The following is a 26264-nucleotide window of genomic DNA, read 5'->3' on the forward strand; positions in this document are numbered from 1 at the left end:
CTTGCGCACTTAAAAACTGCATATATGTTCCACTACAAAAGAACCACAGGCAGTTTCCAGCAGCTGCTGGAGGCTCTACAGAGGCACACATGTCTGCATTGTGTTCGTGTTGTGGTGCCCCTCCTGCACTTGTGCCCTATGCACAGTGCGTGATACGTGTGCCAGAGTGTCAGCTATAAAGTCTTTTACTGTTAGTAAACAGTATGACATTTTTGGTGGGCGGGGCTTAAGCTGGAGAAAAAACAATATTTTCACAGATTTCAACTAGCAAGTTTTGTTGGCTTGTTTTCGATAATGGAGGAAGATGATACCAGTCTATCTGAATATGTCAGGTACAACAAGTGTAAGTAATGAGCTAAAATTTACAACACTAGGCTGGCTAACCTACAGTATATGCTCTCACTCAGTGGATGGATAGAGACAGGACTGCCGAAGCTGGACTTTACATTTACCTGATAGAAAACAAAGGCATATAAGTATTCAGATGGCTATTACTATTTCTTAAACAGCCATGTGCAGGACTTGAAAAACCAATGAGTTTTGTGTCATTCCATACGAAGTTCAGCCCAGCCAATGGCACGGACAGAAGACAGCCATGTGCCAGGCTTTGGCCACTGTGAACAGAGGAAACAACTACATCTTGATGGCGAACTGCCTCTCACATGGTCAGGTAATTTGTGAACCTGAAGTGAGCGCCACATATGCAAGCACTGTCGATGATCCCCTCCATCCAGTCCTTACGTCTTATCGCATTTAAACATAGTCGTTTTAGTTTTTGATGACAGGAAGTGGCAGCTGTTATGTGGAAAAATTTCCATTTTGACCCATTACTCCTTCTTTTCTGGCACCCATATACATGCAAGACGACATTTGAACAATCTTATGTAGCCTACAACCCTGTGGTGGCGATTCATGTTTCCCTCCAGTTTTCTGTTTTGTTTTGCCTCAAGCGAATACAGCCATCATGATGTCGGCCCTAAAAGGACGTATATTTCTGATGAGCAGACTGTTGCTATAAATAACACATTATTGCTATGAATAACACACTATGAATATCTGTCAGTAGCTGTGTAATAAGCAACATAATGTACAATTAGTTGGTCATTTTTGTGAAATGAAAACCCTTTGGGATAGTTCTGCATCTGCATCACATGCAGTTTTTCAGGGTAAAGAGCTCCAATATATTAGTTTTAGTGGTAATGAGGTAATATTATTTGTTATTAGAATTTCTGTAATATTATCATTACATTTACTATGTCAGATTTACTAGGCTTTAAATACCTCTAACCTCATTGCAGCTATTCAAACTTAAGACTTGAGAAGAAATAAAGTTGCCAGCACCTTTATATTTATTTTCTGTGAAAAAGACCTAAATGACTGACATAATAAGTAATTTGTCACATCACTGACTGACTGGCTGGTGAGCTAATTGGCACAATAGCAGGTCTGTGACAGAAAGAGTGATTCACAAGCAACACCTCAGTTGTGGATGGCGGCACACATCATCTTTATCTGAACCCATAAAAGGTGTTTTTGATGTACAAGTTACTTACGTGCATGAAAGACTCCTGAAGAGACTGATGTTGCTTGAGCTCTTGCTCCGTCACATTTCTTTTATTTACGCTTAAATGCCTTCTTTTGCGCATCAGTGTCAGCCACATGTTGCTGCACATAAAGAGGGAGAGAGGGCGACGCTTATGACCAAGATGATGATTGTGTAATTTATTTTTTTGTTTTGGTCTCTAGTCAAGAGCTACCATCTTGCAGTACTGGGGGGAAATCAAGCAGCAACTGCGTAACACCAGTGTAAACTTAACAGCTCTCACTGCTGATGAAGAGATGATGTGTTCAAGGCTCTTTTTAAAAGCCTGTGCCAATTTCAATTGGTATGGGATCAATACAGCTTTCACATCAGCCTTACTGCTTTATGTTTTTTTTCACCTCTCTTCTGTCCGGCACTAAGAAAGATAAGAAACATCAAATTACATTCCTCGATCCTTTCCAAATCAAATTAGATTTCTGGGCTGTATTATAGCGCTCCCTGTGCATGGGTCTGCTAATCCAATCATGGAGTGCCAAGCTCACTTCACCCTAGTCCAAGATAACATGCAGAGAATCAAATGATTTTATTCAAGAGGGATTTATGAATGAAGCAATCGCAGAACGGTTTCCTATTCTTGTTAGAAACACTCTAAAGTAATTCTTACCCGTGCAGGGACGAATGACTGTGAGTGTTTTTATTTTTTATTATGCTTTCTTTTTTGTGATCAAAATATTCTTTTATTGAGCTTTGTTTTATATAGCGTAACAACGACAAACAGTAACTCTTGAAACAAGTAACAACAATGTGCGGAGTCACTATCAAAAAGATAAAAAAAAAAAAAAATAGATACAAGAGGGAAAAACAAAAACAGCCAAAGGAAACTTTGCTGATTTCCGACCAGATTTGTATCATAACAATGTGGGTATTATGTGTATGTGTAAATCAATTATGTTACACCTCCCTTCATCGCTCAGATCTCCCTGCTCATCTCTCAGCTCAATTTTTTTGGATAGAGCTGACCCGCTACCTGTGTCAAACTCAGACTAAATTGAGATCAAACTGCAAGTCCTGATCCAATATAAACCAAATTCTGTCACTGTATTGCCTATTACTTGTCTTTATGTTTCCAGAAACATATTCTAATGCTGATGTAGAACAACATCTACTCTCGTTAGTCTTGATTTATGTTTAATTACAACACAAATCAGATTCAAAAATTTTTGGTAAAGCACGCACATGAACAGAGACATACCCATAACTTAAAGTAAAAGCACAATGATTCAGCCTTATATAGTGTATCAAATGTGTCATACAGAAGCATATGTAGCCTTGCAATCTCAGGGAATTAAATTAAGTTTGAGTAACCCTTGGTCCAAACTGTTTACAACTGGAGTCAAATAATCTGCAAGGTCTCGATCTTACAGAATCTTAACCTTCAAACACACTGGAGCCTCCTAACATGCCTACATGCGCATGCGGTGAGTAAAAATACGTAAAGATGACCATGGATAAATCATACACTTTTATACAGTTATTGCTATTTATTTTCCACAACAAATGCTCTGTTTGGCCTTTAATATGAGAATCTGTGAACAGAAAGTGGATGCCATACTGTGTCCTGTATTGTAAAAACAGAGGCTGAAAAAAGAAAGAAAACAGTAAAACGGTAAGACTAAGCAATGCTAATCAAGTATGAACCAAGATTCTGTTACTGTCTTGCCTATTTCTTACCTAAAATGTTTTCAGAAACACATTTTAGCTTAGTGTTTTTACTGTAATTTGAGATAGTGTATCACCAGCCAGTCGGCATATTGTTTCCTGTGGAAAGACGTCCAAACTTGCATCGTTACACACACCAGCGGGAGATTTTATCGTACTGATGCATTGCAGAGCATTCTGGTAGTTGTAGGTTTTCTACATCTTGAGTAAAAACGAATGCCACAGTCCTCTCTGTCAGTTTTCTCTCATCATGTAGCAACAATTTTAATTTTCTACTGCATAGACTGTCCAGTTTTATGAAAAGACCATCTTTTAGTGTATTAGTTCTTTAAAAGCCACCCCCACACCACCTACACTTGAGAGACTAGCAGTATGTTGGATCAGATTTGTTCCAATGAAACGCTGTTTCCAGTTCCTGGATATTGGCCCCCTATAAAGCATCTACTGCCAGGAGTCTATAAGAATAATGCGAGATAAACCAATAGAGTTGAGAAAACAGGGCTCTTGTGTCTCTAGTGCTGTGCAGAATTTTTTCAAGTAAGGGTGCTGCTTTTTAACGTAATGCTGTGACTTCCAAAGTGTGCGCCTAAATGCAAGAATGCTCCTTTAATTGCAGCTGCTGCTCTGGATACCAAGTGAGATTAAAAAAAAAAATTGAAAAAAAATCAATTTTTAATATTTTCTGGAGCTCAGCTCAAGCACACAGCTCGTCTACAAAGCGAATAAGGTTAGTAGCACATATTGTTGTTCTCATTCAAGGAAGATCAATCTTCCTTATGAAATACTTGTTCTTGTTCAGCTGCTATGGCAAAACAAAAGGGTTGAACAACCATTTCCTTTCACCTCGCAGGTGACCCCTCAGACTATGAAGAAACAGGAATTAATGCTGCTGGAAGATGATTGATTAATGGAGGAACACTGGATTAAAATCAATAAATGCACTGCAATGTTCAAGTAGAATTTTATTGTTTTAACTCTGTTGACTGCCCCGGCTACAGTTTCAGATTGATTTATCGAGCAGCGTTTTGTGCTCTGGTGGCGGATTTTTAAGCAAGAAAGGAAATATTCATGAATGTTTAAGTGTTTTGGTGACTCAGGGAGTTAGTCAGAGGTAAAGGCACATTCAGAAAACCATTACGAGGACGCTGGCTGCAAATTTGTGCGTGGTGCTCTATGACAGCATTCATTGTGGTGGTTTAGGGTTGTAGTAGATGCTTTTCACCCAGAGCAAGGCATTGCTTTAATAACCAACATGGGAATATTGCCAGTCGGTTTAAAAGTTCAGATTGAAATGCAGAATTGTAACTTAAAAAGGAAATGGAAATAATAAACCCCAAACTCTGACTTACACTGGGTTAAAAATACAGAACTTTGAACATTTTTTCGCTTGAAAGCTGCAGTCAAGCTTTAGAAAGAGTAACTGGTGGTGTTTTTCTTGTGCTATTGTGCGACAGTGTAACACGATGACACAGTAGGAATGAAAGTAGATAATAAGGTGCAGTAACACTAGCCCTTTTATAATAATTAATCAGTGTACTTTGACGACTGTACACTGCCCATTAGAGACTGCAGAGCAGCACTGCGTCACGAGAGATTAATGCGAATGGCTTAGGGAAGTAAAGCTGCCTGCGACTGTAGTGCACTGTAGTACAAAGCCTTTCTGCAGGCTGTTGCTTTGAAGAGTGCCTTTTGGAAACTGTTTTCTACTCTCTTAGCGAGACATGAACCACGATGTCTTCCAGTGGTGGGGGACAGGGAAAATGACTGTAAATGGATACAGGGGCTCTGCTCTGCTGTGATTACCACCTGGATTGCTGGCTGTCCTCTCTCTCCAACATCAGTGTCAGTTCGCAGAAGCGATGTATCCAGCTGACAGAAACACGTTTGAAATTGTGAGACGAATGCGTCGAGCTGAGGATAACCGTCTGTGTTGCAACCAATAATCTGAACAAAGTGCCAGCGTATAGCCAGGAGTCATAGATGATAAATTGCCGTATTTAAATCAAGTTGCTTCCTCGCTCGTTTTTTTCTGCCTCATCAACAACACGTGTAAATGTTTTATGTTCTACGCCCTACATGTTGCAATTTATGGAGCACGTCATTAGAGCGTATGTCAGTGACGGTGAGTGGCTTGAATTCTAATGTCATCCGTGTTCTATCACTTATGCGCGTGTGCACTGAATGATAATAAACTAAATTCATAAATCCCGGAAACTATTCCAAACACAATGCATGGGACAAACGCCAAGTATATAAATTATTACTAATAAGAATCTGCTCATGAAATGAAGATTAATGTCGGCGACAAGCTGACAAACACATTCTGACAAACATTTAAATTTACATTAGAAAAACCTTAAGAGCAAATCTTTTGTATTCTGTGATTTCAGCACCTTTTTAAAATTAAACTAAATTACTTTTTTTTCCGTCTACATCGCATTTCTGTAACTTTTCTTGATTCCTTGGGCCTTTTCTTAACTTATACTGCGACACTGCCAGAAGGAACATTTTAGCCATGTGGGTCAATATCAGGGTGCCAGAAATTTGTGGCATAACAGAAAATATAATAGAGAAAACATATTTCAGTAGAACATTTTGGTTTTTTATTACCATAATTCTACACGGTCGGTGACTTTAAAAGAGTGTTTCAGCTATGTGGGGATAGCCCAACACCTGCTGCGTCAAGTGCCCTGAGTGTGAGAAAGCAACGATATGCATGTCCAAAGCCTTTGGCAATGAAAGCACATATTTGATGCCAACTGAGGCTGACTGAGTGTTGCATTGCTGCTCAGCTATTTGTCAAGTACTTTTGTCATCAGGTTCAGGTTACTTTATTTGTATGCGTAGGTAGATTTGTTTTGCAGTTGCTCATAGCTGGCAGAATTTATTTCTTTTAAAGGAGTCTGTAACTACAGTGAACAATATGAATTATCTCCTAGATCCCAGATTTCAAAACCTTTTTCTTGAAGGAAAAAATTAGATTAAACACCTCAGTGTCTACCACCTGCAGGATAATGTTACAAACCAAACCTCTGGTAAACAATAATCAGATTTAATGTGGAATGGTTCTCAAGAAAAAAAAACAAATAAAATAAAAGATAAGTCATTTTGCCTCCTGTGTGTTATTTGGTGGTAATAGCGTCTTGTCAAGAAGAGGCTTTAAGAATCTCAAGCATCTTTCTGAGATGATATTTGGTAAAATTGGGCTCACTTGGCAGAGCAAGCACCCGTAGCTACACAAATTGACAGCACATATGGTAAAATGGGAGATTAAGCAGTCAAACAGAAAATTGGAGAGAATAGGTAGATTCCCATCGATTACCATCCATATTAAATTGTGTGGAAAATTTGAAAAGCACATTATGTCAAATTGTAAAATTGTGTAATTTTCTGGTTTTGCATCTAAGGTTGTTGTTGACCAACCATTTCGGTCTCAGTGTTTCTGAAATGGTGCTGAACTCTGTCTGTTTCAAACAAAAGCTATAAATTATTAACAGTTTGACACGAATTGTTATGAACTATCTTTGACTGTGAGAGTTCATGACCAGGGCTGCCGACTCATACACACTGAGCGTGAAACTCACGCAATTGACACTTTTGACACGCTGTCACATCTTATGTCCATTTACTCACTACACAAGACAGAGTAGCACAGCGCAACATGAAACACTGTTAGTTGTCTCAGTCAAGTCCAGCGCTGCTTGGATTTGTGCTGCTGTGGTATGTATACTTGGAGCAGCCAAAACGGACTAACAAAGACTCATGTTGTAATAATTTCTCATATTTCAAATACCTAATAAAACCGGCACCAAGGAGTCCCATTTGAAAAAAATGGTTCCATAATTGGTTTGCTGAGAGATGCAATGAAATTCTGCTCAAAATGTTCCTGACCATGAACATAAGAAGTTTCACTGCACTTTACTGTACTGGGAAGGTAAGGTCAAATTATTGTAACACACTGAAAGAGCCCACATTGTTAAAATGTTAATGAAATAAATAGATGTTTTCCTTCAGAGGTTTGTGGAAATTTTCAATGCAACCCTTCTTCAGGATGACCCTGACTATCACCATGTATAATCTTTATATTTTGTTATCTTGTTATTTTTCTGTTAAGCTTTTTAAAAAGAAAATTTGAGTGTGTTGTCTTAACACATTGTGACACAAAGAAAATGTGCTCAATGTGTTCATGTTAAAACTCTTATTAAAGCTTTTTCATTCAGAGGTTTGCTGAAATTTTTTAATACAGTCCTGTTCAGGATGACTGTGATGATATAAAATCTGAAGTTGTTTTACTGTCTCACTCCAAACTAAATTTAAAAGTTGGCAAAAAAACCAAAAACAACAACAAACCTGTTGTGTGCATGACTCAGCTCTTTTGAAACACACACACTATGTCTTATTGTGAAGGTTGGCCAAAGAGCAGCAAGAAATGAAATTACAGAAATGAAGTGTTGGAAAGCTCCTGGTGCTATAGGCTACCTTCACTGGTTTTCAACCAGCCTTGTATCAATACAGCGTAGGTTGTATGCGTAGATGAACTGCAGTAAATGCCGCTCTATCTCACCAGTGCCAAGATATCAACGCCCTGGCAAAACTTGCCATAAGGGAAATTGGTGCAAAAAACATCAACTAGTAGTTTCGCTGGCTCTCCTTACCTGAACTACAAGCTGTACCTCAGCATTTTCTCATAACCCGCCACCCATGCTGCCACCACAACACAACGAGCACAGAAGTGCATCAAGAGACAGAACCACGCCTCTCTCTTTAACTCATACTCAGCCCAAAATCCAGACAAACAGTACAACTAGGTTGTGCTGATGGAATACAAATCAAGATTATGTAACTGCACTGCCTATTCCTCATCTAAATGTTCTTATAAACACATTTTAGTGCTGCTTTAGCTGTGAACAGGATATGAGCATGATACTGATTCCTGCACAGTGAAAACCGTGGCAGTAAAGACTGAGCAGCTCTGGTAGAATATGAACCAGGATTCTGTTAGTGAGTTACATATTACTCGCCTCAAATGTTTTCAGAAACATGTTTTAGATGATAGTTTATCTATAATATGAAATCGTTTCTCGCTGGACGTCATTGTTTCAAACCCACAAGTCATCCTTCCAGCAGTGAAATTCTTCTTTAAACTACAACAACTACCACACGTCCTTTGAAAGCATACAACATGCTGCTCAGAAAAACCTTCCTGCAACCATCAAATAAGTAATATCTACTGTTAAGCAGTGTAATAAACGAATGCATTCATTGTTTTGCAGTGTTCTTAACTACACAACAAAGCAAATTTGCAGCACGTAGTGTAGTAATGAACTACTTTGTGAGAAAAAGTTGCTAGTTTTCAGAAACTTTCAGAACTTGAGCTCATTCAGAAATAGTACCTCTGTTGCATTATTTGTCCAACAGAGAGCACCAGTGAGCACATTTTTGACTTCTACTTAGCGTTATATCTTAATATCTTATTTATACACTTTCCATATATATTAAAAAATGTTTTAGAAAAGGAGATAATACATGGACACTTTTGACTGTTTAAAACTCAAACATTTCAATGTGTCGGAATAAAAAGCCTTGTATAAGTTGGGTGCCTCACAAAAGTTTGATTAGACAAGTCAGATGCTTGTTAGATCTGTATTTTTGAACAGGACAACACAACACACTCAGGGCTACTCACACAATCCGGCCTCTCTCAGCACGCCAGAGTGTGGCGCAATGCTGCCCGGACCAATTAAATATGAATGGGCACTCATCTCCTTATACACAACAATGATACAATATTTAGCACATGATGATCTGTGTCAGGAGTACTCCTCTTTCTCTTGCATCTCATATCAAGAGCCTTGAAGAGCAATTAGGGCCCTTTTCTCAAGAAGAGGAGAGACGGCTGGGACTTTGTTTTAGAAGCAGCAATACTCCAGATCAAAGCCTGCCTGTCAGAGCCTCTTAGAAACCAATTTTGTGCTCCAGCTTGTGTCATATCAATGAAAAGTAGGCCATTGGTCCACACTTCTATGGCAGCTGTATATGTCTGCATATGTTTCTATATTGAGGAAAATGCACTGTTTCTGACTGAATGCTGCATTACATACACAAACACACATGCTGTGGGTTGCAGAGATTTACAGGCTTAATATGTTAGTTAACCAAAATTATAAGAATACATGTTCAACTTCAAGATTTCTGCCTCCATCTCAGTACAATGGAGGTCCATTCAATGCACTGCATTGACTAATTATACTTTTCAAAAAACCAACAATGTATCTTTACCGAAACAATGTCCTCATTACTCTTGGTCATCTACAGAACATGCTGTCAGCAGTTTTCATTGGGACTATTTCTTTGGTGCAAAGAAGTTCTTGTTAACTGGGCCAGTGGATTATGCAGAGTAACCAAAACCTGATAGACTGAACTCCTGTTTATTTTTTTATTCAGTCTGGCATTGTGTTCATGTGTTAGAGTGGATGTTATTTTGTCCTTATCTCCATTAAGAGAGACTCATTTATGCACAAAGAGCAGCGTAATTTCATTGGTTATTTCAGACGCTTAATGTTTAGCTTTGTTTCCCCTGTCACCTTTATAACGACAGCTTTTAGTTTTGCTACTTAAACGTCCCAAAGTGATTGTTGCAGTGACATCACTGCTCTTACTGCATTACTCTCAGCAGGAAACTTGCCAAGTCCTTTTACAAAAACCTAAGTAACTGTGTCTAATTTTTCTATTTTCAGTGCAATTTTCAGTTAACACTTTGGTAGCTCTGGCCTTAAGAATTGATGACCATTTCATTTCTTGAAAACACCTGAGATGTGGGCACTGATGCAGCTGTGTAAAACAAAGCTGTTGATTGGGAGGGACACTGAGAAATACATGTTGCTGCTTTTAGATGCCCCCCCCCCTTCACAGTATGCATGGCTAGATACCACTACAAGAGGTATGTATGTGTTTGTTGTTTCTGTAATTTGCATGAACTGACCCTTTAATAAAGAATCATCTGAACTGTCAGTACAGCACAGAGCAAACACATTTACAGGCACTTTACTGCATGTTAATAAATTCCATATGTGTTCCCGGGAAACAAATTTACTGCCAAGCAACTGGATGATATGACGCATGATGTTGTGCGTGAAATAACATGCCAGGTGGGTCTTATTGTAGCGCGGCAGTTACGTCACGGACCTGCAGGACGTGTGACCTTTACAATGAAACACAAAGGGTCTTCGTATGGGCTCAAACAGGAAGAGGTAAATAGAAGTGACAGGCTTATATACCTCGCACCACTTACTTCAGAAACCTGCGGTTTATTCAACATGTCTCTTGGGCCTCCTTCTCTGTCAGCCTCGGCTTTACTTTTGGGGGTTCTGCTCGGGGAGGGTGACAGGGAGTATGTATTGTAGTCAAAACAATTTGCTAGTGACATTTTGATAACTACTATTTTTCTTGCATGACGAGGAGTGTGCCAGTATGCCATTTGATTTTTGTAGCAGGATGCGGGCTATGAAGTCTGAAAGAAAGCTCACAGTGGTGAGAAAAAGCCTATTATTTTTTATGTCTAACAGAAAATGATGAGAGTATACATAACAGAAACAATACAAAGGGAGAGAGATGGTAAAATCAGGAAGCCAGTTGAAAAAGCACAAATCTTTTGAAAAAGTAAAAAGGTGAGAGGTGTAAAAACAGTCAGGAGCAAAAGGCAACCTGGATAAAAACGAAAAGATCTAAAGTACGACAGGTAGATAGATCAACAAGCAGGTATAGAGGGGAGAGAAAAAGTGAGAAACAGGAGAAAAACAAGCGAGTGATCATGTCTTTGAAAGCAGCAGAGAGCGCAGTGAACATTGCTAAGTGCATACACTGTCAGAAAGCATGAACATCTGCGTTGTCACAAGAAATGGGCATTTCGTGTTCTCCCCTTGGTCGCTGTGCAGTGGATCGTGGCTGTTGACCTCCATGTCAGATCCTGGGCTCTCGTCCATCACCTCAGGGAGACATATTAATGTGGCAGCATGTTTTAGCTCATCCATCACAACATCAGATGGCCCAAACAGTGCTCAGGTAAGGACACAGTCTAGTCACTCAGACAATTGATTAAGCAGACCTCGTCTGACTCTCCTAAAAGGTCTGTTCCTAAGTAGTCAAAGTAGATGAGCTGAAGTGTTGTTTTTTGCACCACAAGGCTAATCTGAATAAAAAATTAATGGGCCAACCAAAACAAACAGAGCATGTAAAGATAGTTCTGCTATGACGATGGCAGCCTACGTAGATGCAGCAGCCTATAGCTCCTCAAATCCTTGCTACTTTTTTCTGTTTTTTTCTGTATTTTTTTATTTTCTCTACACCATGGCCCCTTCTGCTGAAGCACGACTTTTCTAGATAAAGAAGCACCTATCAACATCAGGAAAAGCTGTGTGGGGCTTGGACTGAATGCAGCAGACTGTGAGAGGATCCCCACAAACGGCATATGCCGAGTGGCCAGTCAGACCAGGAGGGGAGAAACCAAACCGAAAGCACAAGACAAAGACAGGGAGGAGAGGAGGTATCAGGGCAAGGCTGACCCGACTTGGATCGAGGCTCACACAGGCTCACTCAGCAATAGGAGTTTGGGGACTGCTTCGCTTGCATCTTCACAGAGACATGGTTAACCCCTAACATCCTGGATCAAGCTGTTGCACTGGATGGGCAGACCTTGTTGGGAGCCATAAGGACACAAGACTCTGATGCAAATTGAAAAAACTGACTGCAGGAACTGAATGATGCCACCAGCAAAAACCTGCCCAAACAACCGGATGGAATCTTCATAGTAGAGGGGCACTGACCTGTGGGGTCACCAAAAGACCCCCAAAACACCTTTGCACCCTTTTTAGACCTGGCATCAACATGTGTTTTGATCTGATCACAACTGAATACAATATAAACAGCCTCTAACATGCATATTTGATCCGATAACTCAAAAAACTTGCTCTGGTGGTCTGAGACGCTTGTGACCACGTATGTTTGTAGTTTGAATGCTAACACCGCCCTGCTGCGTCACCAACAAGGACAACGTCATCAAAGCTTACCCATTTTATGGCAATTGGATGAAGTGTTTCATCCCTCATTTTTTCCTATGGAAGGAGACATTGTGATTTCTGCTGACACTGTTATCGACAGCTGTGCTGTTTTGCTAAAGTTAGTAGCAAGCATGCTACAGAGCGGCTATCATAAGCGTGGATGTAATTACTATATGCGGAGTAGTCCCGAAATCTGATCACAAGTGGTCAGCTGAAGACACAAGATAGACACGGGTATGAACAGCGATGTAGCTCGGCTGTCCACTTACGTTTGATCACCGAAATCAGGTCGAAAGTGTGACTACAGAAGGAAAACCTAAAGTCTGGACTGCAAAACCAGCAGTTCTTGCATCGCGATTCACTCATAAGAGACTTGGCCCTTTTTTATCAGAAGCCTAAGGGAACTCTGGCATCTGCAAATAAAACACAAGAAGACCACTGTTCATGTCATGTGTGAAACCAAAAGTCAACCAAGTTACATTAATAACAACGTAGCGTATCGTTATGTTTGTTCTGACATCCATGTTATATTAGTAACAATAACAAACATTCTAAATTTATGCCAAACAATGTTTTTTGTACAAACCTAATCAAATGCTTTTGTTGCCTAAACCTAAAATGAAGTAAACGTACATGGGAAATTTATTTTGAAAGACTACGGGCATGTACAAGTTGGAACTGTACATTACTTGCTTATTTTGAAAAGTAAGAACATGTAACATGTATGCATTGCATGTAACAATCGTAATTTACATGCTGTCCCTGAGTGTCAAAAAAAGACACTGGAGGGAAACCTTGAGTGTCATAGTTATTTGACTAGTTATTTGACAAGTATGTCTTGATGTAAACACACACTTCTTTTTATGCTGCCTTCTTGGTTGGGTCTGTCTTTAATCACATTTACTAGGCAAAGTAAGAGGAAAATGTAAGAAAAGGAAAATTAACTTCAAAAACTGAATCTATACTTGAGTTAAAGGTGCACTCCCCATATTTTACCTATGAAGATCAATTTGCTCAAAGTGGGTACTACTCAGGCAGTGATACATCTCTTTATTTTCTTCTGTGGCGCTGGGAGAGCTTTGTCAAGTCTGAGAAAAATAACCTTGATGACGTCATCAATGAAAGACAGGACATGCAGTAGCTGCATTACAGATAATGTGGGATTCTGCTTTGGAGTGTTAGGAGTAAAGAGGGGGACTTTGAGTTTCTTAAACATAGGAGAAAGTGGTGTGAAGACAAAGCGGCAGGAGAAATATACTCCAATCTCTGGATGACAGTGAGTTAATACATGCGAAAGATTAGATGGGACAAGGACAATGTTTGTGGTCGACCTCATTAGAGGCACACTCACATCTCCTACACAATGCAATATCGATGTAATGGCAGAAATAAAGTGATCACAACACTTGCAACTGGAAAATGTTGCTATGCAGCAGTGTGATCACACAAAATCCCCTTTCACAATCACATATTGTGACGCAGTTCATTTCATTTTCACTGGGTTTCAACACTTTGCAGGCTCTCAAAAGGGCATGTCTGTGACAACCAATCACATCTGTTAAAAGAACACATCATACATAGATACAGCTGTCAGTCAGTTTCTGTCTCTTCCTTGCTCAGAGATGCTCCAAGACCTTCCCTAAATCGCTACTAATCAAGGGCTCCTTGCTAGAAATGTTTACGCCAAGAGCTCTCTGAGAATATTCTCAGAATGTCTGTGAATATGGCTCCAGATTCTGAAAAAGATCAAACTTATTTACAAAGTATCTTAGCCTTTAAAAGGGTCCCTCAGGTGAAAAACTATTAAGAGGAGAGAGGAGGGCTTTAGTTTCTTAAGCAGAGGAGAAAATGATGGAAAGACAAAGAGGTAGGAGAAATAACGCTGAATGACAGTGAGTTAATGAAATGCTACAGATTGTGCCGGGATAATGTTTATGGTCAATCTTATTGGAGATGCGCTCACATCTTGCACCCAATGCATTAACACAATATTGCCAGCAATGAACGCGATCCTGTTTGGAACGGGAAAAACACCCTTTGATCAGAAGAGTGATCTCACAAACAATTACAGCGCTTTCTCAGTCTCGTATTATGACACAGTTTGTTTCATTTCCACGGGGTGTCCACGCCTTTCAAGGTCCCAAAAGGGCAACCAATCACAGCTTTTAAAAGAATGCATTACACCTAGCATTGGAGTCAAACACACCTCCTCGCTCAGCTAAAAGTTTCTGTCCCTTCTCTCCTAAACTGGGACATCTTTCTAATATTTTTAGTCCAAGGGCTCATTTATGCTCAATGTTATATACTGACACAGAGACAAATGGAGCCTTCTGCCTGTACTCTGCATTCATTCCATAATTGTACACATTATCTGAAAGCATACAGATACGGACAAAACACAGCAGTGCCACCAGAGATCATGGAGGCAGTGTAACGTAGTTCAAGCAAGATATAACTGTAGATTACAATGATGACATTTAAATTATAATGTAACAAAAGAATCAATAGTTTATAATAAAATACAGTAATATATATAATGAATAAGTGAATTCTCCATTCACATGTCTGGATGGCCGCACAGACCTCTGCCCTCTGCAATGCTGCCTCCTTTTAAAGGTACAACACTATGACCTCCGCTACCGTTGCTTTGTTTGTTGTTGACTCTGCCGACTATTGACATCTTTGGCTGTGTCTGTGTGATCATAAGGGACAAATGGAAGAATGCGGACAGTGACACTTACAACATCTGAAACGGACGCATCTATTTTCATACGTAAAGGGAACAAAAATGAGCCTCAAGTAAGGAGCTCTGCGAGAGTGTTTTCATAATGTTTGTGAATACAGCCCCATGGTGTTCAGATATCCTATTCCATTATACATTAGTCCTGTTGCTAAACCAAAATCAGCATGCCTCTAATTAAGATCGGAGTCTGAGGATATTATTTCATGTTTTCTATCATCATGACTGTTTGGTGTGTTTCTTTTGAGTATGTGCTGTTTATGTAATTGTATGTCTAATTTGTGTCTTTCATGAGCATAGCTGTCTGCGGACGCAAAATGAATTTTTGTGTTACCTGACAATTAAGTTATTGTATCATAACGTATCATATCATAGTATTTGCTGCTCATATTTTTACCAATCCTTATTCAGCTGTCTTTCTCAAGTCCCAGAAATGTATGAAAGTTAAATGCTAAATAGCTGGAGTACCCCTTTAATCTTGACATCATTGGCTGAAAAACCTATTAGAATTTTTTTTTGCTTTTTTCTAGAAACAGCTAATGAAGATGCCAGAGAGAGGAGATTGTTCTTGTTGAGACACTTGCAGCCATAACAGAAGGATGGACAAGAGAGAGTGTTAATGTCGTGTTAGCCAAGGTGTGTGTGTGTGTGTGTCCTGTGCCTCTCTGCAGTGTGCTGACCTGGGTTTCAGTGTCTCCCTCCACTGCAGCTCTGTGTGTGCCTAATAGCTCTCCATCTTATGAAACTTTTCTCCCCCTCTGGGTGATTTTTGGTCATTTTCAGCCTGGCAATCTCACGGCACATCTGACAAAACTCTTCTTTTATGTGACACCTGTATGGGAGGGGCAGGGGAAGCACTAAAGAAGAGGAGAAACTTATTAGACTTATCGCTGTATTTCCTTTGTCTCCCTGGTTGACCCCTTCATTTTCAAGAGGATTTGCTCGAGGTCGACAGCCATCACACTGGTTTGGGAAAATGTTATCACCTTTTTTTTTTTCTTCCTGTGTTTCACCACCCTCCCTCGCTTTCTCCTCTCTCTAACCTCTATCTATGTCTCTTATCTTCCTCTTTCTCTCTTTCATAAATTACTACCTCCAGTTCACAGGAAATGACAACAATCCCGCAGCGGTATGAAGAGAGCTTCTCATGTGAAATCAGAATGCACGTCATGTGCCAGCACATCAAAAGCACGCTGTGTTGGCATGCTCGTCCGCCTCACAAGACACATTAACGATGCTTGCTTGTAAAGATTTCCACTGGTCGATGCATCTAAAGAAAATGTTAAGTTAAATAGTAATTTTTTTTTTCATGCTCGAGATAAGAAATGATCTTCCATCTCCTGGTAGTGGAATACAAGTGTTGAAGCAGATGTGGTTGTTTTGTCTGGGGCCATTACATAATGAACTGTGTCCAAGCAGTGCCCCCTTGTGGCTGCATGTGACAGAGTCCCCCCCTCTGACAAATTATCAGTGGAAGCCTTTAGACATGTTTCCATTCAAAGGAGGAAACAAATTTGATCCTGCCTTTCGCACGATCACTGTGAATCCACTGCTGCCTTTATTAAATGAAATTAAGATGACATGTTTTAGAGATTTTCTGCTTCTGGAGATATGGAAAGAGGAATCCAGAGCTCTGCCTCTCGTTATGATTTTAAAGTGTATACCATAAAGTAAAGATGGCAGCAATATTAGACACCTTTAGCTGGGTATAAATGTAAAATCAATGGATGTGGGTGTGGTTGGGTGGGGGGGCTGAGTACGGTTAAGCTCCAGCTAAGCGTGAATCATACCCAACAGAGCAGTTATTTTCAAGCTCGACACGATACGAGCATACAGTGCAGCAGTCGGATGTCTCAGAATGCCAAACCAAAAGCTTTTCTTTTCACCATCCTGTCGCCTCAGGCTTCGAGGAGGCTTTTTTTTCCAATGGAGGTGAGTTGAGATTTTCCCGAAGAGGAATAACATCAGAAGCTCCTCCACCTTTCCAAAAAGGTCAAATATCATTCAGCTCCTGCCTAGCTGAGAGCTAAAGGAGAGGTAGCACCTAAAAAAGCAATACTGGACTCCCAGGACTGCTTAGTTCTCTCTGCTGGCAGCGCCACTGTCCACGCTTTGAAGTGAGAGTGCTCTGTGTGTGTGTGTGTGTGTGTGTGTGTGTGTGTGTGTGTGTGTGCGCGCATGCGTGTGTGTGTCTTTCATCTGTACAGTGTGAACCTATAGTCAGATCTGTTACTCCCGCTCCTCTTTCTCTCCCAGGCTCTCTCATAAACACATGTGCAGGCAAAGAAACACACAGGGAGAACATCAGAGCTGTGGTGTTGCTCCAACACGCAGAACGCCTACGCGCTTACACACCTGAGCAGCCTCAGGTGTGTAGGTGTGTTGGCGGTGGAGAGATTACCTTCAGGTCGTTTGCTGACACTCCACAGAGAGCTGAGCACTGGCCGATGGGAGCAGCTTGCCCCGGCGTTCTCACTCGTACAGTAACTGTTCGCTTTTTGGGTGATTCAAGATCTGTCAGATGCGAGGGAGGGCCGCACTGGAGAGGAGAAACAACAACACAGGACACGTCCAAATGAGATGTCCAAATGGCAGGTTTGTGCAACTTGTGTACTTGAGTGCAGGGGCAAAGCAACAAAGAGTAAATTAGTTTGTTTAACAGTTTTCAGCAGCGAGCTCAGCAGTGACCATTTGCAAAATGTCACTAAACACTTCAAGCTATGGCAAACCGCAAATGTCAACACAAAAATTAACCATGGCACGCTGACTCAGATTGAGTGCAGCCAAACGATGGAGGCAACAGCTGAGCGTTTATCACTCTTCAAGCCAGCAACACATCCGATTGGCACGGTGGGTAAACTTGGCTCGGCTACACCTCGCCACAGCCACGGGAACAGGCGGGAAGAAGCAATCGACTTTGAAAAAGAAGAAGAGGAGTGGGGAAGATTGGGAGACAGACGGGAATAAGACGGAGTGTGATTGCATGAGTCTGATCAGGTTTTATCTGTACTAAGCCAGAGAGTAATTTCCTGTGGTTACAATGTTGATGTGGTAAAGCAGCACACACTATGGACTTCCCAAAGCCTCTCTTAGTACCTGTTGCCAATGGAGACAGTTTAAAGGGAATTCTGGTATTTGTCAACCTGGGTTTTATGCTTGTATTTTGTCCATCTGGCAACATCAATTGGGACAAAAAGAAACACTTCTCTTTGAGTCTGACCAAAAGTAAACCCTGGAAGTAGTCCCCTGACATTCCCTGTAGCTGCAAACTGAGCAAAACAACATTTCCACTTCCAGGTGCACATGCCAGCTGATGTACCTGCTGTATTTGTTCACACATGCTAAAGCTCTGCTACCTGACCCACTGGGCTGTTTCTGTGCTAAGCTTTAAGCTTGGACTGGGTTTGGTCATTTTTCTGTCCTCTCTTTGACTATGCCAGTCGTCTGAATCCATGCATGACATGTATTGCAAGTTGTTACAAAATGATGATGCCTGTGACCATGGATGTTAAATTAAAGAGAAAATCAAAGGGATACTTTAGATTTCTTGAAGTGGAGTTGTATAAGGTTTTTAATCATTGCATTACATACAGGAGATATCAGTCGCCACACAGTTTGAAAACGAGTAACGCCTGAAACCATGGCTGTATTATAGGGAAGCATGGATACAGCCATGAGGGCGGGCCTTGTTCATTCCAATGACAGCTGCTCACTGGCGCATGAGGCAGAAAAAGCACTTTTTCCAGGTTTAGAAATGTGTACAATACCCAGATCCACTGGCCCATAGAGCACGTGTAGTAGAGATTAACAGCACCCCCTTCAAGTGGTCGACAAAAGGCACATTAACAGCACACCCTTCAGTTGTCGACAAAAGGCATTTTATTGTGAAACATTTGCAAGACCATGTTGTTGACAGTACAGGAGCTTGCACATCTTCATAAATGAGTGGAATAATGCCGAAATACTGTTCTCATGGCAGCAGGCAGCCCTGCAGAAGCATCATAGCAAGCGCACATTACGCTGCAGATCGGCTAAGTTTCTGTCACGTGCTGTTCACGCACGCAGTGAGTTCCAGGCGTAAGCAATTTACTACTCTGGAGTGCGGTGTGTTTTCGATTAATGGCAAGAAACATGGGGCATGTATGCAATGTGACATGTCTGCTGCAGCATGCCCACAGCTGAGCGCATCCATTATAATCAAATAGAGCTCCTTCACTGACTACTAAAATCAGTCTATTCACTTCTATTTTCACGCAGCATATCTAAATTTTTCACTCTTTTGTGCAGCTCCGTAGCCCTCAATAAGTCTTCAAGTGACGTTACTCATAGAAGACTACAACTTTGAAAATGAAACAAATCTGATTTGTTATTTTTTATGGAGTTAGTTGCCTAAGGCTAAAGGCTCGAGGCTACATTAGCTGCTGCTAACACACCTGAATCTCTGGCCAAACTGTAAGATAGGTGCCAGGTTTTGAGAAGGAAAAGAAATACTTTCTCTCTGCTTGTACTGCATTGATTTTGATCCTTTTATTTAAAATTGCCCAGTAGGAGTGCAACTACGTTATAGGACTGCAACACTAAATCGGTGAAGCACTCAAAAAGTAGTTTGGACTATTAGCACCAAGTCGAGGGTCTGAGAATAAAGGGTGCCCTTTGTTGTACAAACTGTAAAGACTTTTGAAGAAAATGTGCAATATTGAGCTATATAAATAAAAGCACCCTGACCAAAGTTAAAGTGGACAAAAATATGATATCATAACTCAGTTTGAAAAATATAGAAGTGTCTTTCTAAAGCAGGACAAGGGCCCTGAGTCGCCCCCTGACTTCTTTCTGCTTCTTTCTTCAGTTTGGCAAAGATCAGGCACCATGGCTTCCTGCTGTATAATGCCTAAACACTTCCATGTACGTAGTGAGATGACCATCCCTGCTTGTGCGTCTCTGTGCTTCATTGGCCTATATTCAAGTGTCAGTGTGCTTTTGTGTGTGCGGCTGCTTGTAAGTTTCTGCCCTCTTGTCCCTCTCCTTTATCCACTTTCAGCTCAGCACTGGAGACTCAGTGTTGTGTACTCCTTTTCAGCCCTCTCGGCTCTGTACGCTGTAAAGGCTTTTTATGGCCTTCACATCAGCAGCTGCTTCAGCTCCTCCTCCTTCATTTCTCTGGAGGACCTGACAGACCTGCAGGTCCTGCTAGAGCTGAATTTGGAAACACCAAAGAGCAAAGAGATGAAAAAGATGCCCAGATTCAGTGTGCTTCTCTTCTGGAGTTATATATGCCAGTGATGGCCAGTATGACTGTATCCTGCTGGGGCTTTCTACCTTTGTGAGTGCTGACTCTCTTCAAACAAAGTATCCTTTCTCTGTGCCAGTGTTCGGCAGTTACTCATGTGCAAAGTAACATTTCCCTTATTGATTTTGGGCCGTTTGTTTAGCAGAAAGCCCAGTGGCTCTGTCCTTTATCTACTACCTTTAAAAACATAGTAACAGCAAAGGTAAAAGGCAGTGTAGATGCGGAGTAATGAGCAGAAAATTAAACTCCTGGCAAGTCTGATTTACTGCATCTACAATGCAGTGCTGAGGTCAGGCCTATGCCAATATACTATGATGATTAAACGCCTGCAGCTCAGAGCTTTTGAAACATCTTCACTTTCTAACTTAAAGAATAATCTATGAAAAAGGGAACTCCACTGATTTTACACATGAAAGTCTGCTGGGGAGTACTTCTGCCTATGTGAAGCCTTTTGTGTCCCCAGGGGTAGCTGTGTGGAGCTAATATGATAAATTGCCTCAGGTGATGTCACGTGAGTCAGCAAGTTGGGTGTAAAGGTTAGAAGTTTGAAAATGAAATAAATCTGTGGGGGTATTGAGTTAGAAAAAGAAATAAGCTTACTGGACCTTTGTAGCCCGCTTTTTCTGATTGAGGCCAGCAGCTCGAGGCTACATTAGCCACTGTTGGCTGTTGGGTTGCATTGTGTAGGCACCAGGTTTTGAAAGTGGGATGGAAAAGAGAATACGTCCTGTTCTACTGCATCGGACTTGATCTTCTAATTTAATTTAATGAGCAATATTAGTGTGTCATGAGCAATATTAATGTGTGTATATATATACAATATCGATCATTTCACCCACGTATCTTACATTGTATCTTTTTCAAAATCTTTATTTACTTATTCATTATGTTTTTTATTTTACTTTTTTAATTTTTGTACGCAAGTAGAGCTGTGCTCATAATTTCATTGTATGCTCTGCTAACAATGACAATAATAATAAAGTATTTGTAAAATATTCGTACGGTGAGATTGACCATGTTAGGAGTGTAATGCTAAAATCAATGCTAAATCTTACAATCCCTCCACAGGTGTCAGTGGGTTTTTCCTTTTTCTTCATCAGTACTTAATCATTTTTACTTGATCATCAAAATGAAGATGAAATACAGTAATGCAAAACAGTGATGAAACTGTGATAGAATTAATAACAGTTAGCTTCATCTTTGTGGATGAAACTAGATCATACCAAGGACTCTCTTGACTTGCAATGTTTAACCATTATTCCACTTAACAGTCAACTATTAAAAGCTAAACCGCCAAGAATAATTTGGACCCTGTTTTGCATGTTGGTCAATAGATTCATTTTTCAGTTTTTCTTTGGTTTTCTGCACTTTGCATCAAACGGGTCTCATGGGAGCTCACATTAGCTGACGGCAGTGGTTGAGGGAGTATTCAGATACTTTACTTACTTTACTGAAATTGTAAAAACATGCTGTTTCAAGTAAAAGTCCTGCAATGAAATGTTAATTGAGTTTAAAAAAAAATAAGCAAGTATAATCTGAGATATTTAGTATGTAAAGTAACCAATGCCGTAAAAGTAATCAATGCAAAAAATCTTAAAAAATAAAACAATAAAACATAAAAATAAAAATAAATTACAAAATGACTGAAACATTTAACAAAATTGGTTGCTTATTAGTAAATACTTCACAAATGAAACCTTAGTCATGAACCATTCATTGCAGCTTTACTTGTATAGTTAATTTAAAACAAAACACATTTCATAAACTTTGTTTTTCATACAAAAAAAACTTAATTTGTAAAGTAACAAGTAACTTAAGCTTTTTGATAACCATAGTGAAGTAAAAAGTACAATATCTCACTCTGATATGTAGTGGAGTAGAAGTATAAAGTAGCATGTAAAGAATAGACCTTATGTAAAGCGAAAAGTACCTCACAACCTTACTTCAGTACAGTACTGCTTTTACTGCTTGTAACGCAATCCCAACACAACAGCATTGGTGTACAAACATTGGGCCCACTCTTCTTCCCATCACCAAATAAGTTGGGTCGCTAGCTAGCTCCCACCTGACCGGGTGGTGAGCAGTTCAGAGCAGACAAGGCTAACATCAGCTAACCAGTGGAGACTGGAGGGGGGGCAGTGGACACCATGTGTCCACATGTTGACACGGCTAGCCTGCTGTGTGTCAGCTAAGCAAACAGAAAAAAAGAGCAAGACATTTATATCACACAGCATTTAAACTCTATGGCCTCTAAATGAAGCTCAGAGTCAAAGGAGCACAGAACTAACAGGAAAGCTTGTATTCCACACCACTGTGTTTTACCAATTACCAATTAATAGGTCACAGGCTATCAAAAGCAAAATTAACTAAAACTAGCATCCCTCCACCGGAAACCACCTTATCTTAGGGCATAACGATTGCTTTCCAAGACTTTCTCAGCTCTCTGAATGCAGAGGACAGGGATATCCAGAAGAATAGGCTGGAATCCCTGAGGGATCCAGAGTGTCTTCTCCAGGTTTCTGCCTCCTGAGGATTGAAAAATGGAGTCACAAACTGTCTCTGTCAGAATGTTTTAAGGCTAATTGTGTAGGAAGCACAAACTAAATCACAGGCCTCCAGCGTCGGTCCCTATCCCCATGGATAAAAAAAATCAATCACACACACCTGAAATCCCTATGTAGAGGCGGGTGCTGCCTGTCCACTTGTTTCAGTGCAGCAAAATAACGTGAAGTGAATACCTGCAAGGTCACATGGACTGTTTATCATGAAATGTTTTTCCTCTTTTTCACTTTACCTGATTCTAACAGCTTAAAACACAGTCATTTAGCTGCCAAATGACACCACTGCAGTCATGTCGTTGATCTTACGCTACATCTGCTGAAACATCTGCAGCTTTTATTGTATACTCACACTTTGAATTGCAATCACTCTCATTCGGTATATTGTAGAAAAAAGATGATTACAAACTCTAAATATGATGGAAAAAAGACAGTAAAAGCTTCGTTTTTCACTTTGTATCATACATTAAATTCAACACAACTTGTTTTAGTACATGAAGGGACCATGAATAAAAAGTTCAATGTGAGAATTTTAAACTCCAACAGATTATAGGCCCCTATTTGCAACTAAATTACCCCACGAGTTTAGCCAAGTCTATCAATCAATTCTGAGAGCTGAATTGAATTGGCATTTAAACAGTAGTTGAAGAAATACTGACACCATTTACTTAAGTAAAACTGCCAGTGCAATAATATGAAAGCACTCCTTCACACAAAAGTGTGACGTGGTGTGATCATGATATGTTTAATGAGGTTGGACAGTAAGATAAAAATGATTTTTCTGGTATGGTATTGTTTACTGAATGATTATTTATGTATTATTTCATATTGTTTTTATTTCATTCTCACTGTTTAAAGTTTTCTATGTTTAACTGTAAAGCACATTAAGTTAACCTGTGTATGAAATGAGATATACAATAAAATTTGCTTGCCTTGTTCTGTTACCTCTTTTAGCCTTACATTTTTTACATGAAACATCTTAGAAGTTTAAAAGAAAAATTCCTCCAAAGTGGAACCACTATAAGCTCAAAGACATGTGAAAAGTGACTAGACACAACTAGACACTTATTTTATAAAAGGTCACAAGCCAAAAAAACCCCATGAATCATTATTTTAATCTTTAAAAGCGTTTTTTTTCTATATAAAATCTTTATCTGAGAGGTTACTTGTAAATACAGCTGTCAAATAAATGTAGTGCAGTAGAAAGTCAAGTATTTCCATCTGAAATGATTTATAAGTATAAAGCAGCACAAAATAAAACTAAAGTACAAGTACAATTTAAACTTCATTACAGTATATGAATTTGTACTATAGTTACATGCCCCCACTGGATTTCAACCATGCATGAAATACTTTTTAAACAACTTTACACAATGACACATAATATATGGTGGAGTTATTTGTCATTTTCATTTTAGGAAAATACACAAGGCATAAATGTAATGGATGTAGTTCTGAAGCTCGAAAAAATGTATTGCACTTGAAGGCGGGCAGGTCTAAAAAAGCACTGCTTTTACTCACCATTGTGAGTTTCATCATTCACAGAACGAAGTGAAGGTAAAAAGTGAACCCAAAGTGTCACTGGCTTCTTTTGTTTTTGTTGTTTATTGTTTATTTACACTAGATGGCAGCTTTACACAATTCATGAACCATGATAAAGTGCCCATTAGACATGTGTGTTTTGCATTTGTTTGATATTTAAATGAGACTGCACAGAATGCAGGGGGTCAGGCTGCAGGTCTAAATTTTAAGGTGTTATCTGAAAGCTATAGGCTTACACCTGCTCATTTACCTTTTTCTTTTGTTCCACAAATTACCCAGAATACTGACAGGAAATATTATAATTGATCTACAGATTGCAGCTTGCTATGTCACAAATGCGGTATGATGAACTTTTTTTTTTAAGTAATACAACGGTCTCAGCTGTTGTCCTGAAACACTTGCCGAAGAGGATTATTCAGTACCGCTGATGAAAAAAAAAAAGCCAAAAGCCTCATCCAGGATTCATCATCCTCGTATGATCGCTGCACTGTGACTCCACACACCTGCGCGCCTGTTGCCTCTTCTGCTTTCTCGCGTTTGTTACCGACCGGGACGTCTTTAAAAAAAACAACCTCGCTTTCACTCCGAGTGGCGGGAAAGTGTTTCTCTCTTTACCTCAAACTTCCGTCAAAAGCCGCGGTCAGCGTCTTGTCATGGGCAATAATGTATCGGGCATATCGACGCTGCAGAGAGGACAACAGCAGGGATTTCACAGACTGCGAAACTCTCACAAAGGTCAGTAAGCATCACAAAAAACACATTTCGGTCACCTCCACGCATCATTTGGCACCTTTTTATGAACGTTTATGGTGAAAAAAGAGTAGTTATAAGTTTCATACATCCTCAGGCACAGTACCGGACTTTGAATCGTTTTGCAGAAGCTTAATATGGAAAGGTGTTGAAATCTCGTGTTATCCGCATGGCGCTGCTGCTGATGCTCCTGTGAGAGCTGTGAGGAGGTGCTGAAGAACAGCTCCCGTCTCAGGCTGCAGGAGGCGGGCCTGGCCTGCTGGCTGTTGGGGTGGAAGGTGTTTGTATAGATGTAGAGGTGTGATCTGCACACAGGCACAGCTCATCACAGACACACCGGTATAATAAAAGCATTGCCTGATTGGATTTAGATTTAGTCTAAAAAGTTTGATGAACTGAGTTTGGGACATTAGGTGCGTAGATAACTTTTTTATTATTATTATTATTATTATTATATACAGAAAAATAAAACAGACTGCTTTATCCCTCTTACTTTTTGTATTTGATGTTTAATTATCTCCCTTGACCACTTTCCCTCACTCCGTGTCACCCATGGTTTTGGGCTCCAGTTTTGTTTTGCATGCTCTTTCTTTTGATCAAACACACTTTTATCTATTTTAAAAGATATACACCAACTACTTATGACTATAAAGGACTTAAAGACAAGATTTGGACACAGGGCTCCACTGCAAAATTCGACTATTATGTAAAAATGCAGGAGCTATTGTAGTTTATATACCCTTTGAAAGCTAAGCAGCAAGTTGGCTTTTTATCATGAGAACATGGAAAGAAGGCAATGAGTAACAAAAGACTAACCAAAAATGTGCAAGAAAGTAGTAAAAAAAAAAAAAAGAGAAAGTTTTGTAACTATACAGTATGTGATTGTCCTCATTTTAAATATATTCTTATTTTCTTTTTGCCCCTCTAGTTTTTCCTATTTTTAAAAAATCATTTTCTAATTCTGCTAATGTCTTGTAATTCATGGAACATTTCTTATGAAGTTGCTCAATGCCCTTTTTCCATTTTTTTTAAACAAATTGCACCAATTGGATCTGGGTTCAATGGTTTA

General features: G+C 39.8%; 1 protein-coding gene and 1 long non-coding RNA gene across 4 annotated transcripts in view; one reads left to right on the top strand and one right to left on the bottom strand.

Annotated features, from left to right (window-relative positions):
• Positions 1–26264, bottom strand: part of LOC148190018 (uncharacterized) — a 132902-nt gene that overhangs the window by 60157 nt on the left and 46481 nt on the right. For 2 of the 3 annotated variants that reach the window (XR_015776295.1, XR_015776296.1), the window contains exon 3: positions 17460–17597. This is a non-coding gene — a long non-coding RNA (uncharacterized LOC148190018). Of the gene's footprint in view, positions 1–17459; positions 17598–22111; positions 22872–26264 lie in introns of those variants that run through there. The other variant, XR_015776294.1, reaches the window with a different exon arrangement.
• neurl1aa (neuralized E3 ubiquitin protein ligase 1Aa) overlaps positions 24837–26264 on the top strand; it is an 85946-nt gene continuing 84518 nt past the window's right edge. The window contains exon 1 of the mRNA XM_088075995.1: positions 24837–25180. Coding sequence (XP_087932121.1) covers positions 25099–25180 — 82 coding nt within the window. The 5' untranslated portion in view covers positions 24837–25098. The remainder of the gene's footprint in view (positions 25181–26264) is intronic.

The sequence above is a fragment of the Plectropomus leopardus genome, chromosome 3, assembly GCF_026936395.1.
Source record: "Plectropomus leopardus strain MGB_pleo_1.0 chromosome 3, ASM2693639v1, whole genome shotgun sequence".
Taxonomy (NCBI): Eukaryota; Metazoa; Chordata; class Actinopteri; order Perciformes; family Serranidae; genus Plectropomus; species Plectropomus leopardus.